Raw genomic sequence first — 17,966 nt, 5'->3', positions numbered from 1 at the left:
TGAGACAACCCTCCCTGACAAACACTCACCCCTCCCCCATCCTCTGTCCCTTCACACACCCTGCCCACTGGGATACCTTCCCCATCCTCTGTCCCTTCACACACCCTGCCCACTGGGACACCTCCCCCATCCTCTGTCCCTTCACACCCTGCCCACTGGGACACCTCCCCCATCCTCTGTCCCTTAACAAACCCTGCCCACTGGAACCGTCCAGCGGCCTGCCGAGCAAATCGAAATAACCCGTCTCATTCTCTTCCCTAGGACGTGATGCCGAACGACCAGGGCCGTCTGCCTCCAGACGGAGACAGGAATCTGCCGCCACCTCACCCGGGGCCTCACAACAGAGGGTGCCCGATCAGCGGGCAGCCCTATCCGCCCCAACCCAATCTGCGGACCAGGACGCACAGAGGGTTCGAAGTCCACCACCACCACCAGAAATGGCCAGGGACAACCCTCCTGTCGCTGAGCAGCCCCACACCCTGGAGGAGGCCCTAAACATTGAGAGCGTCGGGCTTGCGGCACTGCTTTCTCCCACAACATCCATCATCCCAGAGACACACACCCCGGCGGGCCTATTTAGTGATGAGTCTCCTGGGGCACAGTCTGGTTGGCACATCACAGCTGAGCAGGTACAGCAGGTGGAGGTCGGAGCAACAGAAGGCCCGGACTCGTGGAGGCCAGACCAGGCCCAGGATGCAGCTGGCTCCCAGACGTTTTCTGAGTTCCTGGAGTTTATCAACCCACCCGCACAGCCGATGCCTCAGGAAACCCAGGGAAACAATGGCGGGAGGAGGGCAGCCTTCCTGGCTCTGCAGACGCTGTTAGAGGAGTCGAACCGCGTCCAAGAGCAGGGAGTGGTGCCGCTCATGGCAGAGACCCAGTCCGACACCGCACGGGTGGCATCCGCGGTGGAGGCAACGGGTCAGGTTATGCAAGACGTTGGGGTTAATGTGCACGCGTCATCCTCGGCCCTGGACAGGGTTGCCCTCTCACAGGCAGCAATGTGCCAGAGCCAAAACGACATTGCCGGCGCCCTGCGGGCCATGGCCGAGTCTCAGCAGGTCATGGCCCAGTCGCAGCAGTCGGCCGCGGAGACCATCAACCGCCAGACACATGTGCTGGATGGCGTCGTGCACACACAGGTTGAGATCGCACAGTCCCTGGCAGGAATGTCTAACTCCCTGGACTCCGTCTCTGCAAACATTCGGATCCTGGTGGATACCGTTGCAGGCCTCCAGGACTGGCAGCGCCAGGTGTCGGTGGTGCGACGGGGCACTTCCCCGCTCGCACCTCTGTCCCAAAGTGAGGCCTGGGGGTCACCGGGCTCCCCGAGGGAGGAGGAGGTTTCGGGGCCCGTCCTATTAACTCCATCACGGGACGTCCCGGAATTCTCGGCCTCCCCCCGTCCCATCCCTGGTGCATCGGGTGGGCAGCAGGCAGAGCAGGGTGGCACAATGTCACCCGAGACGCCCGCAGAGCAGCCTGGCCCATCAAGGCCTGGTCGCCCCAGGAAACGCTTAGCCAAGGAGAAACGAGTCGAGGGGGGCGATTCGCAGCAATCCTCCTCCACTCCTGCTGTATCATCTGGGGAGTCACTTAGACGTAGTGGTAGGGCCCGTAAGGCAACTAAGATAGACACTGAGTAAGTTGGCACGGGTGAAGGGCACAGTTTAGTTGTAGGGGCTAGGGCACCTGTAAATAATTGTTAATATTAAACGCACTGTTCCACCTTACTTGTAATACCGTGTGATTGTTCCACAGCCACAGGAATCGTGATGGTGACCGAGTGTCGCTGGGGGTGACGGGTGAAACCTCGGTGCCGGGTGTGCAGTCCCTGCCCCTACCCCCACCCCCTCCCACAATTAGCCCACGCGGGCACGTGATGGAGTGTCAGTGACGAACTCAGCGGCCACCAAGGTGGATGGTTCAGCTATTGCCATGGGTCAGACTCTCTCTAACGATTCTGAGCTTACAGCTCTTCGCAGAGCGGGCTGTCATCATTCCACATGGCACTGATCACACCCGCTGACACAGCCATCAATGTTGTGCCATTCCGTCTGCACCCAGTGATAAGGGTCATGTCGAAGTGGAGCAGTGTACACTGAGGGGGGGGGGTTGTGGTGGTGGCAGTTGTGTGGTGACCCTCTGCATGACTAGCGATGCAGGTGGTGGTTTGGTGTTCATCGGGGACGTCACATGCGATGCGTGAACCGTGCTGCCACCAGGGCGTCGCGTGCCCGCCGACCTTGCCGGGTCCGTCGTGCCGCCTCCTGGACATCACCAGCACCTGGGTCGTGTCTGCGTTCTGCGCCCGCCACTCCGCCAGCCTCCTCCTCCTCCTCCTCCTCCTCCCTCGCCTCCTCCTCCTCCTCCTCCTCTGTGCTGGCACCACTGCCACTAGCTTCTCCCTCCTCCTCCTGCAACAGGTCATCTCCCCTCTGCATCGCGATGTTGTGCAGCGCACAGCAGACCACTACAATGCGAGCGACCCTGTCGGCCTGGTACTGCAGGGCCCCTCCGGAGCGGTCCAGGCACCTGAATCTCATCTTCAGGAGGCCAAGGCAGCGCTCCACTACACCCCTGGTTGCTGCATGGGCCTCGTTGTATCGTGTTTCCGCATTGGTCTGAGGCCTCCGTATAGGCGTCATCAGCCAAGACCTCAGCGGATAACCCCTGTCGCCTAGCAACCAGCCCCTCAGCCGGGGGGGGATGTCCCTCAAACATCGCAGGGATGAACGACTGCGCTAGTATGTAGGAGTCATGCACACTCCCTGGGAACCTTGCACAGACGTTCATGAACCTCATGTGGGGGTCGCATACCACCTGGACATTAATGGAGTATGTCCCCCTCCTGTTTGTGAACACTTCCTTGTCCACAGCAGGCGGGCGCATGGGGACGTGAACACAGTCGATTGACCCCTGAACCCTCGGTATCCCGGCCACACTGGCAAATCCACGGGCTCGTGAGTCTTGACTTGCTTGGTCCTCGGGAAAGGTGATGTAGCGGTCCGCGATGGCATAGAGGGCGTCGGTCACATCTCGGATGAACCTGTGCACCAATGACTGGGAGATCCCGGAGACGTCCCCGCTCGGAGACTGGAAGGAGCCGGTAGCATAGAAGTTCAGAGCGACCGTCACCTTGATGGCAACCGGGATCGCGTGTCCTCCCCCCGTTCCACGTGGGGCGAGGTGCGACAGGAGTTGGCAGATATGTATCACCGTCTGCCTACTCAGCCGGAGTCTTCTCCTGCAGGTGATGTCCGGCATTGTTAGGAAAGAGACCCGGACACGGTACACCCTCGGCTTTGGTCGTCGCCTCTGGCGCCGTGGCTGCACCCTCACTCTCTCCTCTTCCTCTTCCTCCTCCTCCTCCCCCCCATGCTGCTCGACGACTGGCAACTCCTCAGCCCTTCCCCTTGCTGCTGCAGCTGGCCCTGCAGCCACTGCGGGTTGTGGGTGTGGATGCTGCTGCATCTCCAAATCCAGTAGTGCGGCCCCAACCACTGCGCAGAACATCGCCGTTCTGTTCCCATACATCGTGCTAACCTACAGAAGGGTGGTGGGAGGCAAAGAAACGGGACATGTTAGACGGAGGTTAGTCGACACCTCGGCAGCCGCCAGCCATGGGATACCAGTGTGTCCCGGTGGCCTGGTCGCGCTGCTGACACGCGGTCAGCCTAACCCCTGGTCACTTTCTGCATCCAACGGCCAGTAAACTATGGCCTCCTCACGGGTGCGTCAGTGGCCTGTGTCCGGAAGCCACAGGGGAACCAGCGGCCGTGTCCTCGTCACCGGCACACCATGGCATGCTGGCAGACATATTGTTACGGGGTTGGACGGCTCACTCTCTACCTAACCCCCCCCCCCTCCGTCGCCCCCCACTGCCTCCCCCGTCTCCCCCACTGCCTCCCCCGTCGCCCCCCACTGCCTGCCCGTCTCCCCCCACTGCCTCCCCCGTCTCCCCCACTGCCTCCCCCGTCGCCCCCCACTGCCTCCCCCGTCGCCCCCCACTGCCTCCCCCGTCGCCCCACACTCCCCCCGCTCTGGACCCCCTCCCGTTCTCAGGGATGCCTTCCCCGTTGTGGCCAGACTCGAGCGGTGCGCTGAGCGGTGCGCTGAGTGGTGCCCTGACCTCCTCCAAGCTGTCATCAGCCAGGCCGACTGGTTGACGAATTTAAAAAGCAGGTGTGTTTCACGACGTGCAAACAGGGCGCCATGACGTCGGGACTTCGGCCCATCCGGGCCGGTGAATAGCGGGGGGGGGGGGGGGGGCTATCAGTGGCGATTCTGGTCGTGTCAGGGGCGGGAAGGAGGCGTTTGTCAGGAATGGCGACTCCGACATTTTGCGGGGTTCGGAGAATAGCGGGAGGGCGTCGGAACAGCGTCGCCGTAAAAATTTCCGACGCCCGCTATTCTCCGACCCGTCGTGAGTCCGGAGAATCTCGCCCACTATTTCTGCAGGTTGGAGAATCTCGGACTGGGTGCTTTAGTTTAGAAATTCCCGCAGGACATTTAGGAAGTGAAGTTTGGATTCACGAACATATGCAACGTGTCGTACAGATTGATTAATGTTTCAATGTTAAATTGCCTGATTTTATGTCTTTCAGAACTCATTTTATTATTTTGTCCCTCGGTCACTTTGTTTAAACCTGTGGGTCAATCTGTTTTTCTCTCCTCACAAACTCTGTAAACCCACATGCACTGGGCACCATTTTAATTGCTTCATGGTGGCTGATTTTCTTGCTCTCTCTCTCCCTCTATGGCTCGCTCTCTATTTCTCTCTCTCTGTGCATCTCTCTTTATCTCGCTCTCTCCCCCTCGCTACCCCTCTCCCTCCATCTCTGTCTCTGCTTCTCTCTCTCATTCTCTCTCCGCATCTCTCTGTCTCACTCCGTCTCTCACTCTTTAACTCTCGCTCTCGCTTTGTCACTCTCTCTTTCTCTCTCTCTCAAAATTGGCCAGGGCTTTCAAAGAGACCGTTAACAATGAATTGCCAGACATGCCCCGTCACGTTCTCCTCATCTCTCTCTGCATCTTTCCCCGTACCCCCTTCTGTCCCACACGCTCTCTCTCTCCCTCCCTTTCCTGCCTCGCTCTCTCGCTCTCAGTCTCTCTCGCTCAGTCTCTCCCTCTTTCTTGCAAAATTCATCAGCCTATCGAAACGGACCTTACGCAGTGTTCCGTGTTAGATGAACGATTCAGGTTGGGGAACGTGGAGACCGGGGCATATTGTCTTGATAAATGTTTAAAACCTGTGGCACCTTATCTCGATCCTTTCAGGGGTCGAAACAGGTCTGCGACGCTGGAGTGTGTTGGGGGAGAATGTTTTTCAGCTGCTGCAGCGTCGCGTCAATGACGCCGTCGTGTATCGGCGGCCGATCGGCGGCAGCTCCCTCGGGCACTTCCCATTGGGGACCCACGTGGCAATTTATATCTGGAACCTAAAGATATAAGAGACGTTTTAAATGAATATTTTGTATCTGTGTTCAGTGGGGATAACGATGACCAGTTATATAAATCAGCAGGGCGCACTGTGAGTTATTTGAACGATTTCACATTGATAGGGAGTAGGTATTAACAGTTTCACCACGTCTAAAAATTGAAAATCCCTGGGGCCAGATGAGATATTTCCCAGGTTGCTGAGGGAGTCAAGGGAGAAGATTCTGGTATCTCTGACAATAAAGTAATTTTGTTTCTGGCCACAGTTGAGGCGGCAGAGGGCTGGACAACTGCAAATACGGTTGGAATACTCAAGACGGGAAAGAGGAAGAAACAGTGATACTTCAATGCAAGGGAAACTACTAGAAAACATTCTGGAGACAGGATTAATCTCCACTCGGGGATGAAGGCATGAATAGCGTACATCCAGCATGGTTTTTTTAAATGGGGATGATGGCTTTCAAATTTGAATGCTTTTTTGAGGAGGTGATTGGCTGTGTAGATGAGGGTAGTGCTGTTGATGCAGTCTGCACCTTCCCCCGTGTCTGCGTGGGTTTCATCGGGGTGCTCCGGTTTCCTCCAACAGTCCAAAGATGTGCAGGATAGGTGGATTGTTCGTGATAAATCGCCCTGAGTGACCAAAAAAGACTAGGTGGGTTTACCGGGTTATGGGGATAGGGTGGAGATAGGGTGGAGCCGTGGCCTCAAGTAGATTGCTCTTTCCAAGTCCCGGTGCAGCCTCAATGGGCCGAATGGCCTCTTTCTGCACTGTAAATTGAATGATTCTAGGGCCCAATAGCTGCTTAGTAGTATGATTTGGAGATGCCGGTTACTAGTAAGAGGCAGAGGTTAACGCTTGAAAGTTGCTTTTGTGACTAGAAGCTTGCGTCATGCAATGTTTCGCAGGATCAATACTGAGTCCCATATTGTTTGCCGTATACATTAATGATCTGCATGTGAATATAGGAGGTATGACAGCTGACTCAAAAATTGGTGGTGTGGGAAACTATTAAATGCAAGACCTTAGGCTACAGGGCGTAATGGAAATTCTGGTTGGAAGGGCAGTGTAGTGACAAATGCAATTGAACCATGAAAGTATGAGGTAATGAATTTTGGGAGGACTAACAAAACAAGGGAATATACAATGAATTCGGACCCTAACATCAAAGAGGTCTTGGTTTCCATGCCCACAGAGGTTATCTTGGAGCTGAATTAAACGTTGTCAAGCCCCAGCTCAAATACTGTGTGCAAATCTGGTCACCACGTTAGAGGAAGGTACTGAGTGCACTGGGGAGAATGCAGAGGATATTCACCAGGTTGTGGCCTGGCCAGGACTGTCTCAGTATCAGGAGTGTCGGGATAGAATGGTTTCCCCTCCTTGGGTTGGTTTAGCTGAGTTGACTGGACAGTTAGTTTAGTTTATGATGCAGAGCGAGGCTAACAGCGCGTGTTCCATTCTCGTATTGGCTGAGGTTATTCATGGAGACATCGCCTTCTCAGCCTTCCCCTAACTGACGTGCGGTGATGGCCAGGTTAAATCACCACCTGTCAGATCTCCCCCTCAATGCAGAAGGCAGCCTATGGTCATCTGGGATTATTGCGACTTTATTCTTGCGTTTCCTTGGTCAGAAAAGGCTCGTGGTGTGGGGGGGGGGGGGGAATAATTGTGTTGTTTTAAATTACGGGGGACACAGATGAGATTGATAGGAAGGTTTATTTCTCCTTAGTGGAGGGATTAATAACGAGGGGACTAGGATTTAAGATAATGGGCAGGAGGTTAGAGGCGATCTTAGGGAAAGCATTTTAACCCACAGGGTTCGTCAAATATGGATGCCTAAAATCAACTTTTAAGAAGTATTTAGATGAGTACTTCAAATATCACAGTCTGCAAGGCGACAAAGAAATGGGATTCGATTCGGTGCTTGATCGGCGGCGCCAACACAACGGACCAAAGTGCTTTTTTTCGTGTTGAAAACACTCGATAACTCTTAATATTTCCATTTGCAGATGATACTAAGATTGGTGGAGTTGCAGATAGCGAGGAGGACTGTCAGAGAATACAACGAAATATAGGTAGATTGGAGAGTTGAGCAGAGAAATGGCAGATGGAGATCAATCCAGGCAAATGCGAGGTGATGCATTTTGGAAGATCAAATTCAAGAGCGGACTATATGGTCAATGAAAGGGTCTTGGGGAAAATTGATGTACAGAGAGATATGGGAGTTCAGGTCCATTGTACTCTGAAGGTGGCAATGCAGGTTGATAGAGTGGTCTAGAAGGCAGACAGCATGCTTGCCTTCATCGGATCGGACGGGGTATTGAGTACAAGAGTTGGCAGGTCATGTTACAGTTGTATAGAACTTTGGTTCGGCCACATTTGGAATACTGCGTGCAGTTCTGGTCGCCACATTACCAGAAGGATGTGGATGCCTTGGTGAGGGTGCAGAGGAGGTTCACCAGGATGTTGCCTGGTATGGAGGGTGCTAGCTATGAAGAACGGTTGAGTAGATTAGGATTGTTTTCGTTGGAAAGACGGAGGTTGAAGGGGGACCTGATTGAGGTCTACAAAATTATGAGAGGTATTTAAGAGGTTTATGAGAGGTTTAAGACATGGCAGGAGATCCCAGACCCGTGTCATGCTCCTCGTGTGCGACGTGGAAGCTCAGGGACACGTTCACTGTCCCTGGCTCTTTCACGTGCAAGAAGTTTGTTCAGTTGCAGCTCTTGTTAGACCGCTTGATGGCTCTGGAGCTGCGGATGGACTCACTTTGGAGCATCCGCGATGCTGAAGAGGTCGGGGATAACACGTTTAGCGAGTTGGTCACACCGCAGGTGAAAATTAATGAGGGAGATAGAAAATGGGTGACCAAAAGAAAGAGCAAGAGTAGGACGGCAGTGCAGGTGTCTCCTGCGGTCATCTCCCTGCAAAACAGATATACCGCTTTGGATACTGTTGAGGGAGATGGCTCACCAGGGGAAGGCAGCAGAGGCCAGGTTCATGGCACCGTGGCTGGCTCTGCTGTACAGCAGGGCAGGAAGAAAAATGGCAGGGCTATAGTGATAGGGGACTCGATCGTAAGGGGAATAGATAGGCGTTTCTGTGGACGACGCAATCGAGACTCCAGGATGGTATGTTGCCTCCCTGGTGCAAGGGCCAAGGATGTCTCGGAGCGGCTGCAGGACATTCTGGGGGGGGGGGGGGGATGAACAGCCAGCTGTCGTGGTGCACAGAGGCATCAACGATATAGGTAAAAATAAAACGGGATGAGATCCTACAAGCGGAATTCAGGGAGTTAGGAGTTAAACTAAAAAGTAGGACCTCAAAGGTAGTAATCTCAGGATTGCTACCAGTGCCACGAGGTAGTCAGAGTAGGAATGTCAGGATAGATAGGATGAATGCGTGGCTCGAGAGATGGTGCAAGAGGGAGGGATTCAAATTCCTGGGACATTGGGACCGGTTCTGGGGGAGGTGGGACCAGTACAAACCGGACGGTCTGCACCTGGGCAGGACTGGAACAGATGTCCTAGGGGGGGGGGGGGGGGTTTTCTAGAGCTGTTGGGGAGGGTTTAAACTAATGTGGCAGGGGGATGGGAACCGATGCAGGAAGTTGGAAGGTAGCAAAACAGGGACAGAAGCAAAAGGAAGTAAGGGGAAAAGTGCTCGGCAGAGAAGACATAGTCAAAAATATAAAAGGGCGACAGAACAAGGTACAGTGGCTGAGGGGAGCTCAGTGAATAGGCCCAGTAATAAAAAAATGAATAAAACTGGAGATGTTAAGATTCAAAACAGAGGTAAAAAAAACCCAACATAAGTGTACTTTACCTGAATGCTCGTAGTATTTGGAATAAAGGAAATGAGTTGATGGCACAAATCATCGTAAATGACTATGATTTAGTGGCCATTACTGAAACATGGTTAAAGGATGGTCACGACTGGGAGTTAAATATCCGAGGATATCAAACTATTCGGAAGGACAGAGTGGATGGTAAGGGAGGTGGTGTTGCTCTGTTATTTAAGGATGACATCCGGGCAATAGTAAGGGATGACATCGGTGCTATGGAGGGTAAGGTTGAATCCATTTGGGTGGAAATCAGGAATAGTAAGGCGAAAAAGTCACTGATAGGAGTAGTCTATCGGCCACCAAATAGTAAAGTTATGGTGGGGCAGGTAATAAACAAAGAAATAACTGATGCATGTAGAAATGGTACAGCAGTTCTCATGGGGGATTTTAATCTACATGTCGATTGGTTTAACCAGGTCGGTCAAGGCAACCTTGAGGAGGAGTTTATAGAATGTGCCGCGATAGTTTCCTAGAACAGTATGTAATGGAACCTCCGAGGGAACAAGCGGTCCCAGATCTTGTCCTGTGTAATGAGACAGGATTGATTCATGATCTCATAGTTAGGATCCTCTCGGAAGGAGCGATAACATTATGGTGGAATTTAAAATACAGATGGAGGGTGAGAAAGTAAAATCAAATACTAGTGTTTTGTGTTTGAACAAAGGAGATTACAAGGGGATGAGAGAAGAACTAGCTAAGGTAGACTGGGAGCTAAGACTTTATGGTGGAACAGTTGAGGAACAGTGGAGAATCTTCCAAGCGATTTTTCACTGTGCTCAGCAAAGGTTTATACCAACAAAAAGGAAGGACCGTAGAAATAAGGAAAATCGACCTTGGATATCTAAGGAAATAAGGGAGAGTATCAAATTGAAGGAAAAAGCATATCAAGTGGCAAAGAGTGCTGGGAGATTAGAGGACTGGGACATCTTTAGGGGGCAACAGAAAGCTACTATAAAAGCTATAAAGAAGAGTAAGATAGAGCATGAAAGTAAACTTTCTCAGAATATAAAAACAGACAGTAAAAGTTTTTACAAATATATAAAACAAAAAAGAGTGGCTAAGGTAAATATTGGTCCTTTAGAGGATGAGAAGGGAGTTTTAATAATGGGAAATGAGGAAATGGCTGAGGATCTGAACAGGTTTTTTGGGTCGGTCTTCACAGTGGAAGATACAAATAACATACCAGCGACTGATTGAAATGAGACTATGATAGGTGAGGACATTGAGAGGATTGTTATCACTACGGAGGGAGTGATGGGCAAGCTAATGGGGCTAAAGGTAGACATGCCTCCTGGCCCTGATGGAATGCATCCCAGAGTGCTAAAAGAGATGGCTAGGGAAATTGCAGATGCACTAGTGATAATTTGCCGAAATTCACTAGACTCTGGGGTGGTCCAGGTGGATTGAAAATTAGCAAACGTGACACCACTGTTTAAAAAAGGAGATAGGCAGAGCGCACGAAATTATAGGCCAGTGAGCATAACTTCGTTAGTAGGGAAGATGCTGGAATATATCATCAAGGAAGAAATAGCGAGGCATCTGGATAGAAATTGTCCCATTGGGCAGACGCAGCATGGGTTCATAAAGGGCAGGTCATGCCTAACTAATTTAGTGGAATTTTTTGAGGACATTACCAGTGCAGTAGATAACGGGGAGCCGATAGATGTGGTATGTCTGGATTTCCAGAAAGCCTTTGACAAGGTGCCACACAAAAGGTTGCTGCATTAGATAAAGATGCATGGCATTAAGTGTAAAGTAGTAGCATAGATAGATGATTGGTTAATTAATAGAAAGAAAAGAGTTGGGATTAAAGGCTGTTTCTCTGGTTGGCAATCAGTAGCTAGTGGTGTCCCTCAGGGATCCGTGTTGGGCCCACAATTGTTCACAATTTACATAGATGATTTGGAGTTGGGGACCAAGGGCAATGTGTCCAAGTTTGCAGATGACACTAAGATGAGTGGTAAAGCGAAAAGTGCAGAGGATACTGGAAGTCTGCAGAGGGATTTGGATAGGTTAAGTGAATGGGCTCGGGTCTGGCAGATGGAATACAATGTTGACAAATGTGAGGTTATGCATTTTGGTAGGAATAACAGCAAACGGGATAATTATTTAAACGATAAAATATTAAAGCATGCCGCTGTGCAGAGAGACTTGGGTGTGCTAATGCATGAGTCATAAAAGGTTGGTTTACAGGTGCAACAGGTGATTAAGAAGGCAAATGGAATGTTGTCCTTCATTGTTAGAGGGATGGAGTTTAAGACTAGGGAGGTTATGTTGCAATTGTATAAGGTGTTAGTGAGGCCACCTGGAGTATTGTGTTCAGCTTTCGTCTCCTTAATCGAGAAAGGACGTACTGGCACTGGAGGGTGTGCAGAGGAGATTCACTAGGTTAATCCCAGAGCTGAAGGGGTTGGATTATGAGGAGAGGTTGAGTACTGTACTCGTTGGAATTTAGAAGGATGAGGGGGGATCTTATAGAAACATTTAAAATTATGAAGGGAATAGATAGGATAGATGCTGTCAGGTTGTTTCCTCTGGCGAGTGAAAGCAGAACAAGGGGACATAGCCTCAAAATAAGGGGAAGTTGATTTAGGACTGAGTTTAGGAGGAACTTCTTCACCCAAAGGGTTGTGAATCTATGGAATTCCTTGCCCAGTGAAGCAGTTGAGGCTCCTTCATTACATGTTTTTAAGGTAAAGATAGATAGTTTTTTGAAGAATAAAGGGATTAAGGGTTATGGTGTTCGGGCCGGAAAGTGGAGCTGAGTCCACAAAAGATCAGCCATGATCTCATTGAATGTCGGAGCAGGCTCGAGGGGCCAGATGGCCTACTCCTGCTCCTAGTTCTTATGTATGGACAGGGTGGATACCAACAAGCTTTTCCCAAGAGTGGGGGTGTCAGTTACAAGGGGTCACGATTTCATAGTGAAAGGGGGAAAGTTTGAGGGAGATGTGCCTGGAAAGTTTTTTACGCAGAGGGTGGTGGGTGCCTGGAACGCTATACCAGCGGAGGTGGTAGAGGCGGGCACGATAGCATCATTTAAGAAGCATCTAGACAGGTATTTGAATGGGCGGGAACAGAGGGAAGTAGACCTTGGAAAATAGGAGACAGGTTTAGATAAAGGATCTGGATCGGCGCAGGCTGGGAGGGCCGAAGGGTCTGTTGCTGTGCTGTAATTTTCTTTGTTCTTGTTCCCTCAAATATGAACGTTTACTTCACCCTCTTTCTGTCTTTGCTCTGAAGGACTCCCGCCAACTCCGCGTTGCATCTCCCCACCCCCATTTATTTTGGCTGCAAATCAGTCTTCCCATTTCTGAAAAGCTTTACCTCTCCATCAGACATTCTGTCTGCCTCTATTACTCATTCTCACCGCTTAATATTTTACTCTCTCAATCACTTACTTGCTCTCTCCGCACACACGTATTGGCGTTTTATCTCACCCTCTCCCTTGATTGTGGTGCGTTTTGTGGGGCTGGTTTAGCACACAGGGCTAAATCGCTGGCTTTGTAAAGCAGACAGGCCAGCAGCACGGTTCAGCTACTATACCAGCCTCCCTGAACAGGCGCCGGAATGTGGCGACCAGCGACTTTTCACAGTAACTTCATTTGAAGACTACTCGTGACAATAAGTGATTTTCATTTCATTATATCCCTCTGAAACAGGATGTTGACAGAAATGTGTGATACTTTAATGCAATGTGTGCAAGACGTTTGGTGGATTGGCCACCCTAAATTACCCCTTAATTGGGAATGAAAAAGATTTGGGTACTCTAAATTTAAAAAAAAATCTCCCTGTATTAGAACTCAGCATCACTTTAGAAACATAGATCAGAATCAGCCAAATCACTGAGACAGGGGTGGGGGAATGCGCTATCTACTTGGGAACTCGACTTTAAGCGGAAATACGTTAACTCTGAGGGGTGGAGCCGCAAATTGCAAAACGTAGTGCGACTAATAAAACCAAAACTAATTTTGAGAGAGTTTTAAAACTCCTTGTGAATTATTCAGCGCTCATAAGTGATCAAGAGCGTGGAGCAGGGTATTTTATCAGATCGATTTGCATATTTGTGGGGAAGCGATGGCATCGCGGCATTATCTCTGAAGCAGTAATCCAGAGACTCAGGGTAATGATCTGGGGACACGGGTTCGATTCCCACCACGGCAGGTAATGAATTGTAAACACAATAATATATCTAATGCAGAATGATGACCATTAGTCGATGGGCATAAAAACCCTTCTGCGTCACAGACGTAACGATTCTTACCCGGTCTGGCGTACATATAGTTCGAGACATACACCAATGTGGTTGACTCTTAACTGCCCCTTCAAGGGGAAAGAGGTGGACAATAAACTCTGGACAGACTGCGAAGCTCACGTACCATTATGTTTTTAAGCTGAATCACTGGCTCACCCTCGCAATAGCAGATAAACCATATCGCCTGACATAATTACAAAAAGAGCAGGAAAGCAATTCCCGGGTTCCTGCCACACAATCTTCATTCCTCAAGCAACGTCACAAAAAAAGGAACCCAGACCTTCTGATCGCTGTTGTTTGACGGACTTTTCTGTGTTTCCCAAATTTGCATCTTTGGATCGGATCCTCATTTTCCTAGCAATTGATTCATTCAATAATAGACATTAATGTGTTTGATAAAGTACTGCCTTTGTTATCAACAAAAGAGGCAGCTGAAACAGCGACAACAACCAGGTATTTACTTTAACTGTCTTTAAACTATAAATATATTTCTCAACACATTATCAAACGAAATCTTAATCCGTTTGAAACAATCCAATAGTAATCACAGTCTCCCTGATTAACTAAACCCGGCTGTGTCTCCTTCATAGTGACAGGTATTAATGGAAATTTGTGTGTTCTTCAGGAAGGGCTGCTTGGCTTCTGTCGATTCCGCCCATGTATCCCGCAATAAAAATCTTAATGTCTCAACTTGGTAAACAGTGCAACTCTACTCCCAACTACAAGGGAGCGTCTGGAGCTTTAAAATGGAATTACACTCCAGCCAGACTTTTCAACACCCGAGAAACTCCATCGACCGCCGTTTGTCAATGTTGAACTGAGGTGCGCAGAACAACCACATTGCTTTGACGATCCCTGATCATGCAAAATTCAGAGTTACAATTAGATCCAGCAGGAGATTGCCAGGCGGATGGAGAAAAATGGAGTGCGAGAGAGAGTGAGAGAAAATGAGATTACAAGAGCATGAGGAAGAGAGAGAACAGAGTGGCGGAGAGAAATTGGAATGGGTTAATAGTGAGTGAATGAGTGACGGAGTGAATGGAGCAGGGAGACAATGCATGGGTGAGTGAATGGGGATCAAATGTGAATGGAAGAGAGACTTTGGGGCAGGACAGGAGAAAGGGAGGGAAGGAAAAGGGAGCGGGGCACTTGGTGAATGAATGATAGAAGTAGAGAGAAGATTAGAAAAGTGTTGACATTGAAATGGAAGGAAGGAGGAGAGAGGGATAACATGCGGAAATTAAGTAAAGAAATGTGGAAGAAGAGACAATGATTAAGAATGCGGAGATCATGGGAACAAGAGCAAATTAGAATTATAGAGTGGTTAGGAGAGAAGGAACAAACTTTAAAGGAAGTGAGAAAACCTGCACAAAGAAACTGATGCAGAGTTGGATAGACTCAGCAGGTGACAATTAGAGAGTATAAAAAGAACAAGGAGATCGAAGTGGAGGAGAATTCGAGCAAAGGCAGGAAAAGGTAGTGTGGGATAGAAAGGAAAAAGAAGGTGACATATAAAAGGCGTTCGAAGTGGAAGAGAAAGATAAGTGAGAAAATTATGCATAAAGCGTTTGATTAATTCAAGAGAACTGCGAAAGAAGAATTAGTTCAGTTTGCAGTGAACTCTTTAAACAGGCCTACAGAAATAAACGATAGGTGCGGCACGGTAGCACAGTGGTTATCACTATGCTTAATAGCTCCAGGGTCCGGGGTTCGATTCCCAGCTTGGGTCTGTGTGCGGAGCCTGCACGTTCTCCTCGTGTCTGCGTGGGTTTCCTCATGGTCCTCCAGTTTCCTCCCACAGTCCAAGGATGTGCAGGTTAGGTCGGTTGGCCATGATAAATTGAAGATAGTGTCCAAAAAAATTAGGTGGTGCTACTGGGTTTGGGGGAGGGGGGGGGGGTGCTGGGATTATGGTGGAGGTGTGGGCTTAGAAAAGGTGCTCTTTCCAAGGGCCGGTGGAGACTCGATGGGCCGAACGATCTGTCCTGTAAATTCTATGACGAAGAGCAGGGCACAGCTTTGGATTTCCTGGGAAACAGGAATAATAAACGTGATAGTGATTACCAATATTATAATATTAAAATGTACTATAGTAAAATAATTAATATAGTACTTCTAATTGTTATTTATAAGATAATAATAGTCTTTATTGTCACAAGTAAGCTGACATTAACACCGCAATTAAGTTACTGTGAAAATGCCCTCGTCGTCACACTCTGGCGCCTGTTCGGGTACACTGATGGAGAATTTTGAATGCTCAAGTTTCCTAATAGCACCTCTTTCGGGACTTGTGGGTGGAAACCGGAGCACCAGGAGGAAACACATGCAGACACAGGGAGAAGAGAACCACAGTAAGTACTACCCCAAAGAGTCAAGCGTATCAGGGAACTTCACTAAATTCGGAGAGTGGAATGTGCAATGGGATCGATATGTCGTGCGCACAGTCGCTGAAGGTAAGCATGTAGATACAGGAGGCGGAAACAATGGGATCTGGTATACTCACCTCTGTAGCGAGATGGTTCGAGCAAACGAGCCGGGATGTTTTGCTGCAATTTGGTGAGACCACAACTGGACTATTGTGTGCAGTTCCGGTCCACTTATATGAGGAAGGATGTTTGTGCGCTAGCGGGAATGCAGAGAAGAGTAATCAGGCTTATTTCTGGGTTGGCAAGAAAATAGCCGATGACTAAATTCCTCCTTCCAAATACAAGAAGGCTGCATTCGATGGTTGGGGTGTCTCGAACCAGCAGTACCGGTAATTTGGGACAGAGATGAGGAGCAATGCAATGTGTTCGGCCTGTGGAAACCGCTGCTACAGCAATCAGTTGAGTCTAAAACACTATGTTTTCAAGAAGCAGTAAGATGTCGCATTTGGGAACGTCAATAAAGCATATAGGGGAAGGCGGGGTCTGCCATGATCATAATGCATGACGGAGTAGGCTAGACATGCAGAATGGTCTAATCTTGTTCCTATTTTATTTGTTTCAATAGTATTACAGTCCCACTCACCACTGTGCTCCACAGGTATGTCATATCGACCAATCGTACTAATCCTCCAGATCTGACACTTCGACTTGGGAGGGATTTACCACAACTCTCTTTCCCATTTCCCGTCGGCAGTGAAGATAGACGTTGATCGGATGGGCGTAGGTCAGAGTTACCAGGACGATTAAACCGATTTTTAACTATATCAAAAGGGATCAAAAGTAAAGTGAAAGCTGCAATGCACGCAAAATCTTTCTTGAAAATCTTCTCATCGAATCAATGAAGGGACAGCGCAGAATCACTCGCACAGTCCATATGTCCAGTAGATTAATTTCCAAGATCTACTTAAGACCATAAGACATAGGAGCAGAATTAGGCGAGCGGCCCATCAAGTCTGCTCTGCCATTCAATCATGGCTGATAATTTTCTCATCACCATTCTCCTACCTTCTCCCTATAACGCCTGGCCCTCCGATTTAGGGACTGGTTTAGCACAGTGGGCTAAACAGCTGGCTTGTAATGCAGGACAAGACCAACAGCGAGGGTTGAATTACCGTACCAGCCTCCCCGAACAGGCGCCGGAATGTGGCGACATGGGGCTTTTCACAGTAAATTCATTGAAGTCTACTTGTTACAATAAGCTATTATTATTATTAGTAATAAAGAAGCTATCTCTGTTTAAAGAAACTCATATCTGACCCCCACAGATTCACCACCCTCTGGCTGAATAAAGTCCTCCTTTGCTCTGTCTCAAAGGATCGTCCCTTTAGTCTGAGATTGTGTCCTATGGTTCTGTTTTTTTTTCCGCAAGTGAAAACATCCTCTCCATGTCCACTCTATCCAGACCTCACAGCATCCTGTAAGTTTCAATAACATCCCCCGTTATCCTTCTAAACTCCAACGAGTACAGGCCCTGAGTCCTCAAACGTTCCTCATACAAAAAGCTCTTCATTCCTGGGATCATTCTTGTGAACCTCCTCTGGACCCTTCCCAAGGCCAGCACATCCTTCCTTTGATACGGGGCCCATAACTGCTCACAATACTCCAAATGGAGTCTGACCAGAGCCTTATACAACCTCATAAGTACATCCTGGTCTTGTACTTTAACCCTCTCGACCTGAATGCAAACATTATATTTGCCTTCTTAACTGTCAACTGAACCTGCACGTTAACCTTAAGAGAACCGTGAACAAGGACTCCGAAGTCCCTTCGTGCTTTTGATTTCCTAAGCATTTCCCTGTAGAGAAAATAGCCTCTGCCTAAAGTCCTCTTCCAAAGTGCATGACCTTACACTTTTATTCCATCTGCAATGTCTTTTCCCACACTCCTACCCTGTTCAAGTCCTTCTCGAATACTACTTCCTCAGTTTCGCTTCCTCAATACTATCTGTCCCTCTTCAGATCTTTGTATCATCTGCAAATACGCAACAGTACATTCAGTTCCTTC

At 49.1% G+C, this 17,966-nt stretch overlaps 1 protein-coding gene across 1 annotated transcript in view; it reads right to left on the bottom strand.

Annotated features, from left to right (window-relative positions):
* Positions 1-16,495: 16,495 nt before the first annotated feature.
* LOC119968046 (solute carrier family 43 member 3-like) overlaps positions 16,496-17,966 on the bottom strand; it is a 66,009-nt gene continuing 64,538 nt past the window's right edge. Inside the window, exon 13 of the mRNA XM_038801144.1 lies at positions 16,496-16,721. Coding sequence (XP_038657072.1) covers positions 16,584-16,721 — 138 coding nt within the window. The 3' untranslated portion in view covers positions 16,496-16,583. The remainder of the gene's footprint in view (positions 16,722-17,966) is intronic.

The sequence above is a fragment of the Scyliorhinus canicula genome, chromosome 6 (genome assembly GCF_902713615.1).
Source record: "Scyliorhinus canicula chromosome 6, sScyCan1.1, whole genome shotgun sequence".
NCBI lineage: Eukaryota > Metazoa > Chordata > Chondrichthyes > Carcharhiniformes > Scyliorhinidae > Scyliorhinus > Scyliorhinus canicula.
Note: the sequence above shows the minus strand (reverse complement) of the source record. Positions and strands in the feature narration are given on the sequence as shown.